At 41.1% G+C, this 18245-nt stretch overlaps 1 protein-coding gene across 3 annotated transcripts in view; it reads right to left on the bottom strand.

Annotated features, from left to right (window-relative positions):
- Positions 1-2754: 2754 nt before the first annotated feature.
- The window catches only part of ARHGEF10 (Rho guanine nucleotide exchange factor 10), a 174823-nt gene continuing 159332 nt past the window's right edge, over positions 2755-18245 (bottom strand). For all 3 annotated transcript variants that reach the window (XM_063442906.1, XM_063442909.1, XM_063442907.1), the window contains 2 exons: positions 13648-13770; positions 2755-4068 (listed from right to left, as the gene is read on the bottom strand). In XM_063442906.1, the coding sequence (XP_063298976.1) occupies positions 3539-4068; positions 13648-13770 (653 nt within the window). In that variant the 3' untranslated portion in view covers positions 2755-3538. The remainder of the gene's footprint in view (positions 4069-13647; positions 13771-18245) is intronic.

The following is an 18245-nucleotide window of genomic DNA, read 5'->3' as shown; positions in this document are numbered from 1 at the left end:
TTATCCAATATTAGTCAAGTTCCCCAGGAGCTGCAGTGACTTGCAGCCTGCTGGCATGGTCGCCCGGCCCCGCCCCCCATTACAGTGCTTCCCAGTAAACTTTTCCAGTCAGTGAAGTTTACATTGGCAAAGATGACATAATTGACATCAATAGTAAAGACATATGGGAATTGGGGGCACACCCGGAACATGCATTATGCAGGAATACAGGAATAGTGCTGCCCTAGTGACCAAAATTCAAACATAATATAGATTAAAAAAAAAACAGCACACACATAAAAATATAGTTTCAAATTTTATAAGGCTACTTAAAATCAACTCTCTCAGTAAACAAATAATGGAATTCTGTTCCACTATATTGTGTTAAAACACCACTACTTTACAGTACCTCAATATTGGTGGGTCCTACACTAATTCTAATGTTGGAGACAAATTAAATAGTGAATTTAAATAACGTGTTGTAAGAGCATTGTGAATATATATATATATATATATATATATAAAAACTATTTAGGATTCGAAATCATTGTTTAGTTCATAAGCGAGTGCGCTGGATTGTGTATTAGATACATATATATCTAATGCAAAATGTGTGTCTTTCTATTTTCGTTCAAAACTTGATAATATTATTATTATATTAAAACATGGCTTTGAGGTGACAGCAGCCCGTTTGGGTTTTCAGGGCTTTTGAGTAATATAACTTGTAAGTTGGGTGGAGAGGGTCAGTCAGCATGAACATGATGTAATTGGTAAATATCTCAGGCATTCTTATTGGGTGTTCAGTAAAGGAATACACCTTAATGTGGAGGTCTGACCACAAGTATATTGCAAAACTCTCTAAACTTAAATCTTAAAGTAGGAGGGGAGGGGTCTACTCAGTCACAAGCTATGTAATATATTCAATATTATGAAGCAGCTGTAGAAGGACAAGAATTGAGAAATATTAGGACACTGATGTGTTAGTTTTTCAGCTCACACTTTGTCAAAGTAATCCTGAAGAGGGATTGTGGAAATGTCTGTTGATTTGCTCCATTTAGAATAATTTGTGATTATAGTGGTGAAGTATTATTGGATAGATTTGAGGAATTGATTTGCCAAACCCCTTTCCATGAAAAAGTATTCCTTTAATTGTAAGGGGTGTCAGTGTGTGAACTAATCACAAGTAGGAGCATGTCTTGCAAACTCCACTAAATTGTAAGGAATCTCAATCCAGGAAGTAGAGGTCTAGCCTGGAGTAACAATTATGTCTGTGAGAGATGAACGTGAAGTCCCTCTTTGAAGTTGGTTCTTTGTGTCAGGCATCTATCAAAGTATAGAAATGACAAAGTGTCCATAGCACAGTGGCCAATGCAGGCAAGGCCTTTCTCTGTCTGTCTGCAATGTATTTGAGACGATCAGACACTAGGCATGTCATAATGATATATGTGTTTTTAGCATCTCTGGATTTAGAGCATAATCTGTAGACAATGTATTTGTGTAGAAGAATGGTTACTCCAACACTTTTATTGAGGGTCACAGAATGAAAGTGGAGAGAATGATAATGTGTATTTTATTTTAGCCAAACAGACAACATGCACGTGTTACAAGGCAGAGAGGTGTGGACCTCAATAACCAACTTGCGTCCTTATAGTTATTCAGTGCAGATTGTACCGTGGTCAAATGAAACCACATAAGAGGATTTTTATGTTCCCCTGCTCTTCTCTAGGCTCTCAAGCAGGCAGCATGCAAGGTGAGTAGAGAGAGGATGGGATATGACATGCTATCTATGTCTCATACGGTCACTGACACTGCTATGCCTGAAGCAGCCCTAACAGATCAGGCAATCAAACAAGAATATCCTGTGCAGCAGACAGGCCAGAGTACAAATATTGACAGTGCAGAAGAGGGTGTACTATGCACCCTCTACTGCCGGTCACCCTGGGCAGACCACCCCCAGTTTGTACATGAATAGTTGGTCTCTCATGGTACTTAGTATTATAGTCAGAAATAAATGTTTGTCAAAGTATTTAAGGCCTGTGGGTCTAACCTCCACTGATATTTACAATTCAGTAACCTTCAGCAGCATGTCCCTTAAAATTAGATGCCATTTCTTTTCACAAGTACCGAAACTCTTATATATCTTAGGCAGATAAGCCAAAATCTGATCCCTTCCAGTTGAGCAAGGGAGTTCTGCAGATATCAATCACTCCCTCCGAATCTGCTGTATCCACAATCTTGGCCCTTGTGCTGACAAAGTGTAGCATAGAGTGCCTAGATGAGTCATGCGGTGTTCATGAGTACCGGTTCAGACCTATCCAAGAGTGAGCTCAGGACATTCCTCTCTCTTTTCCTTTACTTACTCTACTAAGCACATCGAGTATTATAAAGATCAGAATTTTATAGCATGAGTGCCAATACCCTGAAGTAATGTTATAGTTCATGCAACAAGTGATGTTGCCAATAAGTGTCTCCACAAACCTTTTTCGGCAAAAATTTACTTTAAACTAATTTATGTGACTATGCGGCAGGAAAACAGAAACTGGACAGGTTATGTGCAAAACTGCTTGCAAATAATAATATATTTTCACTCTAAATATGCAGAAAACTGATTTTAGTAAACCAAAGTTCAGTATAATATACAGGTTTTACATTATCAACAGAAAACAATCAATCAAGCAAGAACACTTTGAGATGTGAGGATACTTTCCTCCAAACATGATAAAAATCAGTACAAGTGCAAGCTTTGTTGACAATTAAAACTGAACCACAAATGTGTATTTTTTCACCTATACTTTTTAATAATGTGATATCAAAATTTCTGATTAGGCAATACTTACTCGAAACCATTATACATACCACTTTTGGGAACATAACATTCATTGTCCTCAGAGACTGAAGAGGAAAGTTAGAGTTAAATTAATGATTTATTACATATACTGTAAAATAAATCAAATGAGTCCATAAGAACATGACAGTGTAGGGGAATAAAATGTTCTTGATTTGAGCGTCAGGAAATGGCAGCAATCTCTTCATATGAACAAACCACTGAAAATCGGGTATGTCAAGTTCTGTTTGGTTATGTAGCAATATCATACAGTCACGCATGGCTTATTATATTCCAAAATGTCTCTTAACATTAGATTACAATTGAATTCATACTTGGTCCTCGCTTCATTGTACCTGGAAAGCTGAGCAAACCGTACCAAAGCATATTACAACAATCCAAGCAAAAAAAAACATCTAGTTAATGTTAAATAGTTGAGACAGAACATTGTGGGAAACAACAAAATGTAACCAAACGTATCATAAAAGAACTACATTTGAGTGGCAGCACATTGTTCTCGAGGGTTTTGAAGAAACAAAAAGAAAAAAAATGTGTTGGATGGTAATGCAAGATATCCATATATTTTTAATATAGTACTAAAATAAGGCAAATGTTTTAAGCAGACATTAGGTTTGATATCATGTAATAACATACAAGATTTACATCACAGAATTTTTTTTTGTCAACATGGATAAGGCTTCAGTAACCAATAACACCCCCAAAAACAGTATTTTTTTAAATATGTAACAATGGTATCTGCCAAATCATAGCAGAAGAAACCAGCTCTTCCTGTCGCTGTGACTTGATCTTTTTGTTGATTCTTCTGTGACCCTGTCCACCCGAAATTACCAGGACAGAGTCAGCTTTCATCTTCCTGGCTCTTTGTCTTTTGCCATTTTGAGGTGGCATGCTTGGATCATTTAAAAGATCATATAGAGTGCAATCTTCTTTCCCGGCGTCAAATGAAGTTGATCCATAGGACAATGTTAGAGAACCAGAGGAAGTTGATAAGTCACTTTTTTGTGCTATGGACACCATGGAACCTCCAAGCCAAACAGCACTGTCATTGTTACTTGTAGGCAATACATTTGCTTCTTCATTTTGCTGGAAATTGGTGATGTGCAAGTCCTCATTTTTTAGTTCCTGGTTTGAAATTTGACTACATCGGCTTGGTGTCCGCTTAGGTTGTTTTCTGCTCACAGCCGTTGCCATGACGAGAAATTTCACAGGTCCATGATGTGCATGATATGATACCATCGCTCTTCCTAATAATATAGCAAAAATAAGAGGTGTTAAACAAAATAATTCTCAAGCTGATCCAAATATCTATGTCTAAATGTATTTTCTTTAAAAAGTGAATGAATATGTTTAATGTAGACTTGTAAACATCAGTGCTTGGGAACCTTAACTAGAGTGTATGGTCTAGAAATCCCCCTTTTAGGGAGTGCCATAAGGGTATATAATGAGTGTAAACAGATTCATGCTAAAAATGAACTCTCTCTTCCTGAGGTCCTTCCCTTTCCTTCATCCCAGTAAACACTATTTCAGAGTTTACTGGAGTGAATGGAGCAGCAAACGTATAGTAAAAACTGACTTGCCTCTACTGCATTTTCATTTTGCTGTATCATTCCATCCCATGATGGGCATCAAAAGTAGAAATTACATACGTGTACACACACATTATAGATTTATTTATATATTATATATATATATATATATATATATATATATACACACACACACACACGCAAACACAAACATACACAAGCACACACGTAAACTCTGGAAATTGTATTAGACTGCTTCCAAATCTCGATTTTTCACAAGTTTGAGAACCATATGACATAAATAGCTACTAAAGGATTAAGAAATTGTTATTTTAAAGGAACACCTAAAACACTTTAGCTTGCTGAAGTGTTGTAGATGTCCTCTTTTCTCATTTTACAAAAAAATGCAGATTTCAATAAAAATTGGCACTTTTAGAAATGAACCATGACTCCCTGATGATCTGTTAGACAACTGGTCCTGTTACTTCCTGGTTTGGTTAGCTCAGTGGAGCTAAACACAAGAGAACACCTCCTGCTGCTCAAAACACCTGCCTTGCAAAGACTTCTCATTGATCTGCATTGGGAAGTCTGTGATTGGACAGCCACAGAAAGTCTGGGCTGGATAAGAGATATCACGATATCTGCAACTTTTGCTAGCTGTGTCTAGATATACCCTCAATGAAAAAAATGGATACTTAAATGCATGCATGTATTCATTGGGGATATATCTGCTAAATAGTGATTACAAATTATATATATATATATATATATATATATTTGGGCAGTGGTTAAACTTATAATCTAGAACAGTGGTTTCTAACTTTTTTCACACCAGAGAACCACATTCACGTTTGAGTTGCGGACCACCACTACACATTTAACAGCTTAATGACTAAATTAAAACCTTTAAATGTTGACCAATTAAGGAATATGCCTGTATTCAATAACATACGGTTAGTTAATACTCCAACTGTTGAGACTTTATTTCCCATGACTCTCAGCCAATCTAGCATTTTAAGCAGGGAATGTGAGTACACAACAATTGGCGTTCCAAACACCAGCTAAGATATCATTATGGATTTGTACTACAGCTGCTGTGGAATGCACATCTCATGAATCTTCGCCATAATCATGAGAAATGTAATAACAGCATCTGGATTGCCAAAGGTCAGCCACCAGTGCTGCATAGCTAACAATTTTCCTATTTTGGATCCAAGCCTTTATTGTCCCTTTTTACTACCTTCTAACTCCCCTCTTCTTTTGCAATACCTCAGAAGGTTTGCGGTGCATCACAGAGCTCTAATATACTATACAACATTAACTTGTTGAGTGCAAATGCCATGATTCATGATTCATGATAGGAATAGTAGTTTACTGTTGATGGGGCTGTATGAAGGGTGGGGACACTACACTAAGTCTACAGTAAAAACACCAATATTTGTTGAGTGCATCTAAAATAATATTCAGCCAGCCATACGACTAGCTGAACTTGCCAGTTATAGACTGGGCTTATGGCCACTACATTGCACACTAACCTTTTGTGGTTGACTACAGCTCGCATAATAAATAGCCAGCCATTAGTGGCTGAACACCATGGGAATTGTAGATTGGAATAGTTGTGGCTAACCTTTACCATTCCAGCTATTGTAAACTAAAGTACTCATGTTGAATAGGTACATACCTGTTCTTTAGCTATTGCTGCCACAGTCATATACATGTTTCGTGTTATTGGGTAACTAAAAATTACCTCCCACAAGGAATAACATCTCTTGAGCCAACAAGGTAGGCAATGGGGAAGAGGAAATTTGATGGGATAGGGCCAAAGGTGAGAAAGGGAAAGGGAAGCCACCCATGTGCTCAAACATAAACAAAGTCAGGTGACTGCGTAGCAGAGTACCACCGAAAGAACTAATTTTACTACACCAATGATGTAATAGAGGTGGCTGTGCTGGTTTGGGATTCCTCTCTCTCTTAGTTGGCGGCTGTCTCGCTTTACCTGCTCTATGCTCAGTAGTCGGCAGCAGTGGTTGGGAATTAGATTAAAGGGACGCTATAGTCACCAGAACAACTACAGCTTAATGCAAAGGCAGTGTTTACATTGCTCCTAGGGACAGCTCCACTTGGCCACTGGAGGTGCTTCCTAGCTCAGTGCTGCACAGTGGACAGCTCTGCTGTTCAGCGTCCCCATGCTCTGCATGGGGACAATGAAGGGCCAGTATGGGCATACCCGCACGGCGCTGGAAATAAGGTGAGTTTTTCATGCTTTTGATGGGGTAAGGAGGGTCAAACCACCTTAATGGTTGGTTTTGCACTATAGGGTCAGGAATACATGTTTGTGTTCCTGACCCTATAGTGTTCCTTTAAAGATGAAACATTTTAGATCACAGGTGCCGCAGTCGCGGACAATAAGTTGGGAAACACTGGACTAGAACATTGTAAGCATAAATATGACAATGTTTAATGTGCAGAATCATATTATTTCAACAAACGGTACTAAAATGTAACTTTCGGTAGAGGATCGTGACAAATATGTCTTGGACGATGTAAAAACTTTATCTTGGCCTTTGAGGCAGGAACATTTGTGGTCGTGCCATCAAAAGCAGAGTTTGTGAAAATGATAGAACAAGATAAAAGGACACATTCGTCAAAAAAATAAAAACAGCTTGACAGAATTGAAAATCAAAGGAAAGCAAAACAAAACAGTGACATTCTGCAAATCTTTGGGAGTGCTTTGTTACAAGCTGAAAGACAAATAAATACGTTGGTTTGAGATTAAATGAACATGATTGTGTTATGTCCCCATAACACAAACAATAAACAAATAATAGGTGGTGTTCTGTTTAATCTGTGTTAGAAAGTATGTTAGGTGATGCAGATGGCCACATTTCTCATTAAACCTGGAGTGAAACAGAATTGTAAATGTTAATCATTTCAAGACTGGGTTCACCCTAAAAAACAACAACTTTTAAACCATTTCAGACTAATAGAGATGGGTATAACTAATATGAAATAAGGTGCGAATGATAAAACTCTAAATGGCTTTAGTTTTATTTATTTTTGCAGTTAAAGCGGCACTGTCATGCCGAACTTACCTTTCCTCAATCTCTTCCTCTTCTCCGCCTCTCTCAGGATCTGTTATTCTTTTCTTCCATTCTTCTTTAGTTTTCTTTAAAATCATAAGACAAAGTAGGGACTCTTTGCCTTATGGAGGATTCCTCCGCTTGACCAGCTCTGACCAGCGGAGGAGCAAAGTGTGCTTCATTTCCGCTGGTCAGAGCAATTTTCCCATGATCCCTAGCTTTCCTCCCTGTTCCCACAATGCTTCCTGTCAGTATTGCCGAAAGTCCTGTCACTTAGACAGAACGCCGGCAAAACTGCCGAATTGCATCCTAACAGAATGAGAAGAGTTTCTCCATTGGTGTTAGGATGCAATTCGGTACTTTGTTCGTATCGGAACTTCATTCTAATGAATGAAACTCCGATCCTATTCATTGCCGCGGCTGCATCTTGCAGCCGCTTAGTAGATAACTCCCTAATTCCCACGGTATCAGGGAGCTATCTACTAAAAGGCTGAAAGACCTGAATTGGTCTTGAAGCCAAATGTACTAATACTAAGTAAAGATTACTTAGTATTAGTAAATAATATGCCCCTACTCGCTATACCGCGAGTAGGGGCATGTCTAGTAAGCAGTGAGCAGCCTGTGGCTGCTCACTGTAAAAAAAAAACAAAAAAACACCTAATAACCCCCCCCCCCCTGCGCGGGGGTTAAAGATGGGGGGGACCTACTGTCCTCCCCCCTGGCCCCCACCCCTGCACGGTGGGTGGGGCCCTAATAAAATAATAAGGGGGGGGGACCTACTGTCCTCCCCCCCTAGCCCCCACCCCTGCGCTGTGGGTGGGGGCCCTAATAAAATAATAAGGGGGGGGACCTACTGTCCTCCCCCCCTGGCCCCCACCCCTGCGCTGTGGGTGGGGGCCCTAATAAAATAATAAGGGGGGGGACCTACTGTCCTCCCCCCCCTGGCCCCCACCCCTGCGCTGTGGGTGGGGGCCCTAATAAAATAATAAGGGGGGGACCTACTGTCCTCCCCCCCTGGCCCCCACCCCTGCGCGGTGGGTGGGGGCCCTAATAAAATAATAAGGGGGGGGACCTACTGTCCTCCCCCCCTGGCCCCCACCCCTGCGCGGTGGGTGGGGGCCCTAGTAAAATAATAAGGGGGGGACCTACTGTCCTCCCCCCCTGGCCCCCACCCCTGCGCTGTGGGTGGGGGCCCTAATAAAATAATAGGGGGGGGACCTACTGTCCTCCCCCCTGGCCCCCACCCCTGCGCGGTGGGTGGGGGCCCTAATAAAATAATAAGGGGGGGGGGGACCTACTGTCCTCCCCCCCTGGCCCCCACCCCTGCGCTGTGGGTGGGGGCCCTAATAAAATAATAAGGGGGGGGACCTACTGTCCTCCCCCCCCTGGCCCCCACCCCTGAGCGGTGGGTGGGGGCCCTAAATGAACCCCCCCCCATCGAGGTGACTAGGGGTCCCAAGCCCCGTGTCACCCCCCCCCACCCAAAACATTCTATCCCCTAACTACCCCCCTCACCCTAAAAATAGTGAGGGGGGAATAAAATAACTAACCTGTAAAAAAAAAAAAATTAAACTTACCATTTGACGTCTTCTTTTTTCTAAATTCTTCTTTCTTCAGCCCCCAAAAAAGCCAAATAAAAATCCATCATACCCTTTAAAAAAAAACAAAAAAAAACCGAGCGCAAAAAAAAATTAATCCATGTTCACCCATGGAGGGCACGCCGCGTACTGAGCTCCGCAGGGCGGATCAAGGCTTATATAGCCTTGCCCCGCCCTGCAATTAGGCTTAGAACACACTGATTGGTTGGTTTAAGCCAATCAGAGTGCTCTGTGTCATTTTACACAGCGTGGGAAAATTCAAAAGAACTTTCCCACGCTGTGTAAAATGACAGATCACTGTGATTGGATGGTTTTCAAGCCATCCAATCACAGTGCTCTGTGTCATTTTACAAGCGTGGGAAAATTCCAAAGAACTTTCCCACGCTTGTAAAATGACACAGAGCACTGTGATAGGATGGATTTCAAGCCATCCAATCACAGTGCTCTGTGTCATTTTACAAGCGTGGGAAAATTCCAAAGAACTTTCCCAAGCTTGTAAAATTACACAGAGCACGGTGATTGGATGGCTTGAAAACCATCCTATCACAGTGCTCTGTGTCATTTTACAAGCGTGGGAAAGTTCTTTGGAATTTTCCCACGCTTGTAAAATGACACAGAGCACTCTGATTGGCTTAAACCAACCAATCAGTGTGTTCTAAGCCTAATTGCAGGGCGGGGCAAGGCTACATAAGCCTTGACCCGCCCTGCGGAGCTCAGTACGCGGCGTGCCCTCCATGGGTGAACATGGATTAATTTTTTTTTTGCGCTCGGTTTTTTTTTGTTTTTTTTAAAGTGCGACGGGTATGATGGATTTTATTTGGCCTTTTTGGGGGCTGAAGAAAGAAGAATTTAGAAAAAAGAAGACGTCAAATGGTAAGTTTAATTTTTTTTTTTTACAGGTTAGTTATTTTATTCCCCCCTCACTATTTTTAGGGTGAGGGGGGTAGGTAGGGGTTAGAATGTTTTGGGGTGGGGGGGTGGGGTGACTAGGGGCTTGGGACCCCTAGTCACCTTGATGGGGGGGGGTTCATTTAGGGCCCCCACCCACCGCTCAGGGGTGGGGGCCAGGGGGGGAGGACAGTAGGTCCCCCCTCCTTATTATTTTATTAGGGCCCCCACCCACAGCGCAGGGGTGTGGGCCAGGGGGGGAGGACAGTAGGTCCCCCCCCCTTATTATTTTATTATGGCCCCCACCCACCGCGCAGGGGTGGGGGCCAGGGGGGAGGACAGTAGGTCCCCCCCCCCTATTATTTTATTAGGGCCCCCACCCACAGCGCAGGGGTGGGGGCCAGGGGGGAGGACAGTAGGTCCCCCCCTTATTATTTTACTAGGGCCCCCACCCACCGCGCAGGGGTGGGGGCCAGGGGGGAGGGCAGTAGGTCCCCCCCTTATTATTTTATTAGGGCCCCCACCCACCGCGCAGGGGTGGGGGCCGGGGGGGAGGACAGTAGGTCCCCCCCCCTTATTGTTTTATTAGGGCCCCCACCCACCGCGCAGGGGTGGGGGCCGGGGGGTGGAGGAAAGTTGCCCCCCCCCCTTATTGTTTTATTAGGGCCCCCACCCACCACGCAGGAGTGGGGGCCGGGGGGAGGACAGTAGGTCCCCCCCCTTATTGTTTTATTAGGGCCCCCACCCACCGCGCAGGGGTGGGGGCCGGGGGGGAGGACAGTAGGTCCCCCCCCTTATTATTTTATTAGTGCCCCCACCCACCGCACAGGGGTGGGGGCCAGGGGGGAGGACAGTAGGTCCCCCCCCCCCTTATTACCATTTATGTTTTTACAGTGAGCAGCCACAGGCTGCTCACTGTTTAGTGGACATGCCCCTACTCGCGGTATAGCGAATAGGGGCATTGGGGAGATTTTAATCTCCCTTGTGCTATTATGGGGGTCATATTGACCCCCATAGAGTGAGGGGGGGACCTGGGGGGCTTATGAAGTGGTGGGGAGCTCTGCTCCCTGCCGCTTCTATAGTTACATATTGCAAGGAGGGAGCTGCACGTCGGTAGCTCCCTCCTTGTAATAAACTGATCGAACAAACGAACACTGATACTCAGTGTTAGTTTGTTCGTCTGATTTTTTCTATTCATTCATTCGTCTGTCTGATGAATGAATGAATAGATGAAATTCCCGTTCGCATGTCCAGGTGTTTCACTGGGCATGTGCGGGAATCTCACAGTCTGTCTAGTGTGGGTAGATGACGTGTCCCACAGGGACTTCACCTACCCACACAAAGATGGCGGCGCCCTGAATAAAGATCGGGGCAGAAGATACAGATTTAAAAATAGGTAATCTGGGGGGCTTAGGGGCATTTGGGGGTGACTAGGGGGTCAATTGGATGTAGTGGAGGCGAGAGGGGGGTTAAAAAAAAACGGGATTCGGCATGACAGTGCCGCTTTAAACACAATTAATGAAGTGTTTTTGGGGCATATATGCAGCCACTGCAAAAAAAAAAAAAAAAAAAGGAACTTTTAGTTTGCTTTTTCCATTATTAGTGGCAGCCAGACATACAGCCACTAGACACTGCCTACACTAATAGAATCAGTTATTGAATTTATTTGACTTTCAGAATCACCATGCAAAGTACAGGATACTGATGCCAGAAGCTGTGTGTGTATACTGTTCCTCACATAGAGAAGCACTGGATTGACATACCACAGAGACTGTGCAGCATGCTTTGTGTGTTCTCTATATTTCTCCATGAAAAGTATTTGATTGGACAAAGGTCACCAGGACCGATGATGTCACTTGAGAAGGATTGGCAGCAGTCAGGAGACTGCCCAAGTGTTGCAATAAGTTAGGAATAGAAACCTTTTTTTCTAATGCTATAATATTCTATTCCCGATTTCGATTCAGGGCCCCCACAATATCACATTATAAAAAAAAAAAGAAAAATCATTAGAGACAAGAAGCATATGGGCCACATACATCCGATAAAATGCCTCTCATAGGGAAGCACCGAATCCAATTTTACCCTATGATCAGCATTTGATGACGTTCAGCATTGAATGTCACATAACCAAGACAAACTTAGTTGTACCAGCAGAAGCACCTTCTAGTTGCTGTCAGGATAACACAGCCACTAGAGGTGAGACTAAAGGGACACTACAAATATAGAATTAATAAATAAATATCACTGTTTAATAGATCTACGGGAAATAAAAATTTGCCTGCGTTTAATTATGTATTTTTCCATTGGAGTTATATTTAAAAACAACTTGCAAAAACTGCAGATGTCTTGTCTGCTGCTTTTGCAAGGCCTTCTCTTCTAACCCGGCCCAGCCCTTTTGTGTCTGTTCAATCACAGACCTCTCAATGCAGCTCAATGAGAAGTTTTTGCAAGGCAGGTGCTCTGGGCAATTGCTGCCTCTTGAGTTCAGTCTATAAATGCTAACCAAACCAGGAAGTAACAGCAGCTGTTGTCTGCTTGAAAGCCAATGGGGCGTAACCAGGTTAATTCATACAGTGTAAATTTCTACTGAAACACTTTTTGCAAAATGAAAAAAAGAGGACACTCTTCATTCATAAAGCTTTTCAGCAAGCTTAAGTGCTTTAGGGGTCTGGAGTGTCACGTTAAATCTGCAATGAAAGCACTGCTGTATCTATAAAAGGGCAATATTTGCATTGCAGGACAAAAGGACAGAGTCACTGCACCCAGACCACTTCACTGAGATGAAATAGTCTGGGTGCCTACAGTGGTCATTTAAATTCCCAAGGTTATTATCATTTCTGTAAATGACTTGGTTTAGAATCCCTTCAACAACGGTACATCACTGTTTCTCATCTCTCAATGGGTACTAACCAGCTCCTTAATTATGAGCAACAAGCAGAAGCATATGGGGTTATTCATAAAATTATGAACTTTTGGGACTTTAAAATTAAATCAAAATGAAATTCAAACACCCGTTATCTAATCTATCCCCAGTTTCCCTACTAGATACCAAGGGTGACTGACACTGTAAACCTCACACTCACTTCCCAATGATGAGACGCTGGGGAAGGATTAATGTCATAGTATGCTTATGAGAGTAGCTAACTAGGTGTATGTGTAACTATTTAAGAATGTACAAAGATATAAGTGTTAGTTATGCATGCATACACATAAGTGTAGGAAAGGGGGGACAGATAAACGTGCATGAGAATGGACAGATCGGCACAGTCATGACTGTCAAGCAGTTAAGTCTTTATGCTTTACCACCCAAGCGTGATAACAAAAATCAAAAATATAGTTTGAAGGACTTGGTCATCTTCTCCAGCGAGCATTTAAAACACAGATATTTCAATAAGAAAATGCTTCAAATTTAGTGCAATAACTTTGACTGTTTCTGTGCTGTTTTTGGATAAACTTGTCCTGCTTGTGATTTTTTTTATTTTTGTGGCGTAAAATAAATATTCATACAAATTTAAACTACAAGACCAGGGTAGGTAAGCTAGAAAGCTATAGTACATGATAGCATTTGTTTTTTTGGGTTACAGAACAGTTACATAACCCTTTGGATGGACTTCCATTACAGCTTTATAATGGTGAACCATGGGGTCTATTTACTATTCTTAACATTCTTAACATGCATTTAGTCAGAGTAGAAGTAGCATCAGTTCATAGTATATTATGAGAACTCTTACCAGTTACTTTTGGAATTCCTTGCAAACGGGGAACTGGAAAAGTTACAATAACACCAAGATTTGTCCCCACCATCAGCATGCCATGACAAACCAGCAAACTAGTCACCGAAACACGCTGCTGTCCTGCAAAAATAAATAAATAAATATAAGCTTAAACATTATCTATATATTCTTAATTAAACGGCAGATATGAAATAAAAAAGTCATATTTGGAAATGAACTAGAATATAGTACATATTTTACAGAATTATGGAGTAAATATGGCAAACACAAAAAAGTGGCAGGAGTTCAAAAATGACCCAGATTTGTTGCTCATTCACCAAAAGCAACAGTTCATCGATTAAGTGTTCTCATACGCAATCTTTACATAATTTAGTACTATAAGTGAGGAATTCAAAATTCAAGATGAATTCCAAAACTTAAACCAAAATAATTGCATTGGAAAAAGTCTGCAAGTCTGCTTTGTTTGGAGCTCAGCTTCTTTGGCCTAACTTCACTTCCTCGCCATCTTCCCCAATTCACATTTAAACAATTTATCTAATTACATTTTTATTAATTTTTAAGAAAGAACAATGAAGAAAGAAAAGTTCTATGTAAAATACCTGCTGTGCAAAGAGTAGGCATTTGGTATATAACAATAAAATAAAAAATCCAACATAAGTACACTTCACAATGACTATAATATAATGAGACAAAAGGAGAAAAATGAAGGGTAAGAAAATAGAAATATACCTAAAACACTAAGTCTATTTAATCTATATCAGTAGTTAGTTAATGGTACTTTATTGTGGCTTTATTTCAAATAAAGGAAAAATTAATACAGCATTGCATCTATGTAATCTCATATTGCAGTTAAAGGGACACTATAGTCACCAGACCAACTACAGCTTATTGCATTTGTTCTGGTTAGTATAATCATTCCCTTCAGGCTTTTTGCTGTAAACACTGTATTTTCGGAGAAAATGCAGTGTTTACATTACAGCCTAGAGATAACTCCACTGGCTACTCCTCAGATGGCTGCTAGAGGTGCTTCCTAGGGCAGTGCTGCACAGGGAGCAGCACTGCCATTCAGTGTCTTCACGCCCTGCATGCAGACACTGACCTTTCCTCATAGAGATGCATTGATTCAATTAATCTCTATGAAGAGATGCTGATTGGCCAGGGCTGTGTTTGACTTGTGCTGGCTCTGCCCCTGATCTGCCTCCTTGACAGTCTCAGCCAATCCTACAGAGAAGCATTATGATTGGATGAGACCACCTCTTCTGATGATGTCAGCAGACAGGTCAGAGGCAGACAGGGGCAGAACCAGCAGCTGCAGACGTGAATACAAGTAAGAATTTACAATATTTAGATAGGCAAGGTGGGGCAAGATGTTGGTTTTAACACTATAGTGTCAGGAATACATATCTGTGTTCCTGAGCCTATAGTGTTTCTTTAAATGCATGTATGTAGACATGCAATTAAACACCAGATTGTACAGGGCCTTTTTAATAATAAAGTTGTGATGTTCATCTTAATAATTTTACCATGACCACATTACCCGTAAATATTCTCTCCAATAATCCAACCAAAAGACCCATATTTTAGGATATTTCTGTTTACAACTCCTTGTTCCACTTTCGACAACCCCTGCTCCACCGTCTGTATTTGAATCTGTCTACAACAAAGAGGCATTAGCCTCTTCTAATAATTTCCATTATAATTGCTGTTTATATATTTCAGAGAAGAGATTAGGCCAACCTAGTAATACCTGTGATGGAGACAGCGAGGAAGAAACGGAGTATTTTTTTTTTTTTTTTTTATATAGCAGCAATAACCTGTTCCCAATAAGGAGTAATGGCCATACACTGCCACCATGTATGTTCCTGAGTGCTCTCCTCATGCTGTCATCTCCAGCATGTAGCACTCACTGAGGGAAAAGGGGAATTAAGTTGTTTGCGGGTTCTATGCCACCTAGTCACCCTTTTATAAAAAGCTTCCCTATTGGTGAAGCTTACCATAGATGTCATATTTCTACCATAGATATACAACCAATTATTTTCAGCTGGCTGTATCCTTAATGCTATTACCTACTTCAGCTGAAACCCTACACTAACCCTTTCAGCTGCTCCCTGCTTGATCAGGGTATAAACCAGTGAAAGTGGCTGCCTTACAATCCTGCTGGATATAGAATACTTCACAAAGTAGATTAGGTCTGGTAAATAAAGGTTTTCTTCATTTCTTCAACTTGCAGTTACCTTATCTGTAAATAGTAATAATGGTGTCTAACGCATAGTCCACATGAACTTGATCTCAAAGATTTCAGAGTTCAAAAAAGGTGACCAACATATTTGTTGCACTTACACTGCAAAGGAAAATGCTTTCTGAAATAGAAAAACTGTAAATCTGTATTTAAATCAACATACTGTTCATGGGAACAACTTTAATATCAAGCCTTTTAGTTGGCGTTACAATGAATCATCAACCGAATAAACAAAGCAAAAAAAAAAAAAAAAAATCGAGTTTATCACCAAGTAAACAGCAAATGTCACCTTGATAGACGCTGTAATTTCATATTCATGCCGATTGTTGTTCAATAATACTTTGTCATATTCAGAGAAAGCTGAATTAGCAGGCCAGTGAGGCTGACTCCTACACAAGCATTCTATTCAACTGCATCAGGAGACTTGTTTTTTAAATACATTATATATCTTTTTACACATTTTCAAAACCTAGACTTTAAATGTAAAATGCATTGGATGCGATAAAGACCACTGGAGTTTATATAAACTCAAAGGTCAATCTTTCTTTTGTTAGATAAACTGCATTAATGACATGCAGAAGTGTAAAAACATGCAATCTTCAATTCTAAAGTTAACATTTTGTATGTGTTAATTCATGGGGAACTGACTTTTTCCAGAATATTTAAAGTAAAAGCAATTCTTTTCATAATTTGAAAAGGCCTCAGACAGCTTAATCGCTGCTGGGTGTTCAGTGGTCCGGGGGTGCAGTGAAAAGTGAGCTACACTACCGCCATGCTGCCAGGTGCCGACTCAAGTGCAGGACTAATATGAAAACACGGGATCCTCTATATACGGAGCATTTTTAGTGACTAGCTGTCACTAGTGTCTTCTGCGGCTTGACAAGCTTTGACAAGTCAACTGTAACAAAGATATATGTCCGGGCATACCCAATGGTTTCTTATTAATAGGCAGTCTATTATTTGGATTTCAGAGGAAAAGATAACATTTCAGCACTATCCTGTACCTTAGTCAATCCTCTGACTTCCCATATTAAAGCATTGTGAGGCTATTGCACATGTGCAGCAAAACGGCGCTGAGTCAATCTGCATGTCCTCGAAATCAATGCATATCTATGGGGAGCGTTCGGTTGTTTTTAAGAAACCATTGGGTGTGCCCTAACATATGTTTTTGTTCCAGTTGGATTGTTTGAGTTGGCCCTCCTAGTTTGGAACACCTCGATGGAAGTATTCCCCTAGTGAATGTGTGCATTGCCTCTTACACTCTGCAAGCTTTGATAAGGCTTGACTCAGCCTTTTTGTCACGTGGAGGAAAAATACTAAAGAAAACTAATCCTTACTTTGTCCCAGAATATCTTGATTGGGTTGAAATTTCAACACAGTCAATGTGAGTATTTTAAAAATATTTCTACAAGAAATACTCATATTGGAGGGGGTGGTGACAGAGCCACTTTAAGTTTACTTATCCCTATATTTAAAAAGTCTGTCAAACTTAAAGGACCACTATAGGTTATTAAAGGTTATTAACTGTTTATTAAAACAGTTATTTTATGACAGAACATGTTTCTTCTTTTGCAATGTTTGCATGGGTTTGCTTTATCTCAACAGGATTGTGATGTAAATTGCTAATTCTTGATTATAAGTTTCTCAGAACTTGTATTGGTGGTGTATCTGCTTACCATTTAACATGACCATTAATATGTTCTGATTAGTTTAGATAACATCTCCTGTGGCTCAGTAACATCAGAATATATGTGATGAAATACTGAATACACAATTATGTCAGACAGTGTACGTATAGGGAATGGCCTGACCAGACCTCCCAACTGTCCTGATTTAAGTGGACTCCAATTTCGGTCGCCCTGTTCCACAATCCAGTTTTGTTCCCTTGTGTCCAACATCTGGATTGGTGAGTAATACCTCAGATGACTTTAACAGAGAAAGTCTGAATCACATGAGAGGCAGCAGAACCCCCTGCTCTACCCATAGAGCCCTGCTGTTACACCCTTGTTCAAAAAAGTCAACAAGTCTCAGAAAAACAAACTGTCTGCTGACATCAGAAGTGGTAGCCTGATCCAATCACAATGCTTCCCCCCATAGGATTGGCTGAGATTGACAAAGAGGCAGATCAGGGGCAGAGCCAGCAGGATTCAAACACAGCCCTGGCCAATCAGCATCTCCTCATAGAGATGAATTGAATCAATGAATCTCTATGAGTTTAGTTCAGTGTCTGCATGCAGAGGGAGGAGACACTGAATGTTTGGATGCATTTTAGGCAGCTATAACCCAGGAAGGATCTCTAACAACTATCTTAGGAGTGGCCAGTGAAGTTATCACTAGGCTGTAATGTAAACACTGC

Source organism: Pelobates fuscus, chromosome 2 (genome assembly GCF_036172605.1).
Source record: "Pelobates fuscus isolate aPelFus1 chromosome 2, aPelFus1.pri, whole genome shotgun sequence".
In the NCBI taxonomy this organism is placed as follows: Eukaryota; Metazoa; Chordata; class Amphibia; order Anura; family Pelobatidae; genus Pelobates; species Pelobates fuscus.
Note: the sequence above shows the minus strand (reverse complement) of the source record. Positions and strands in the feature narration are given on the sequence as shown.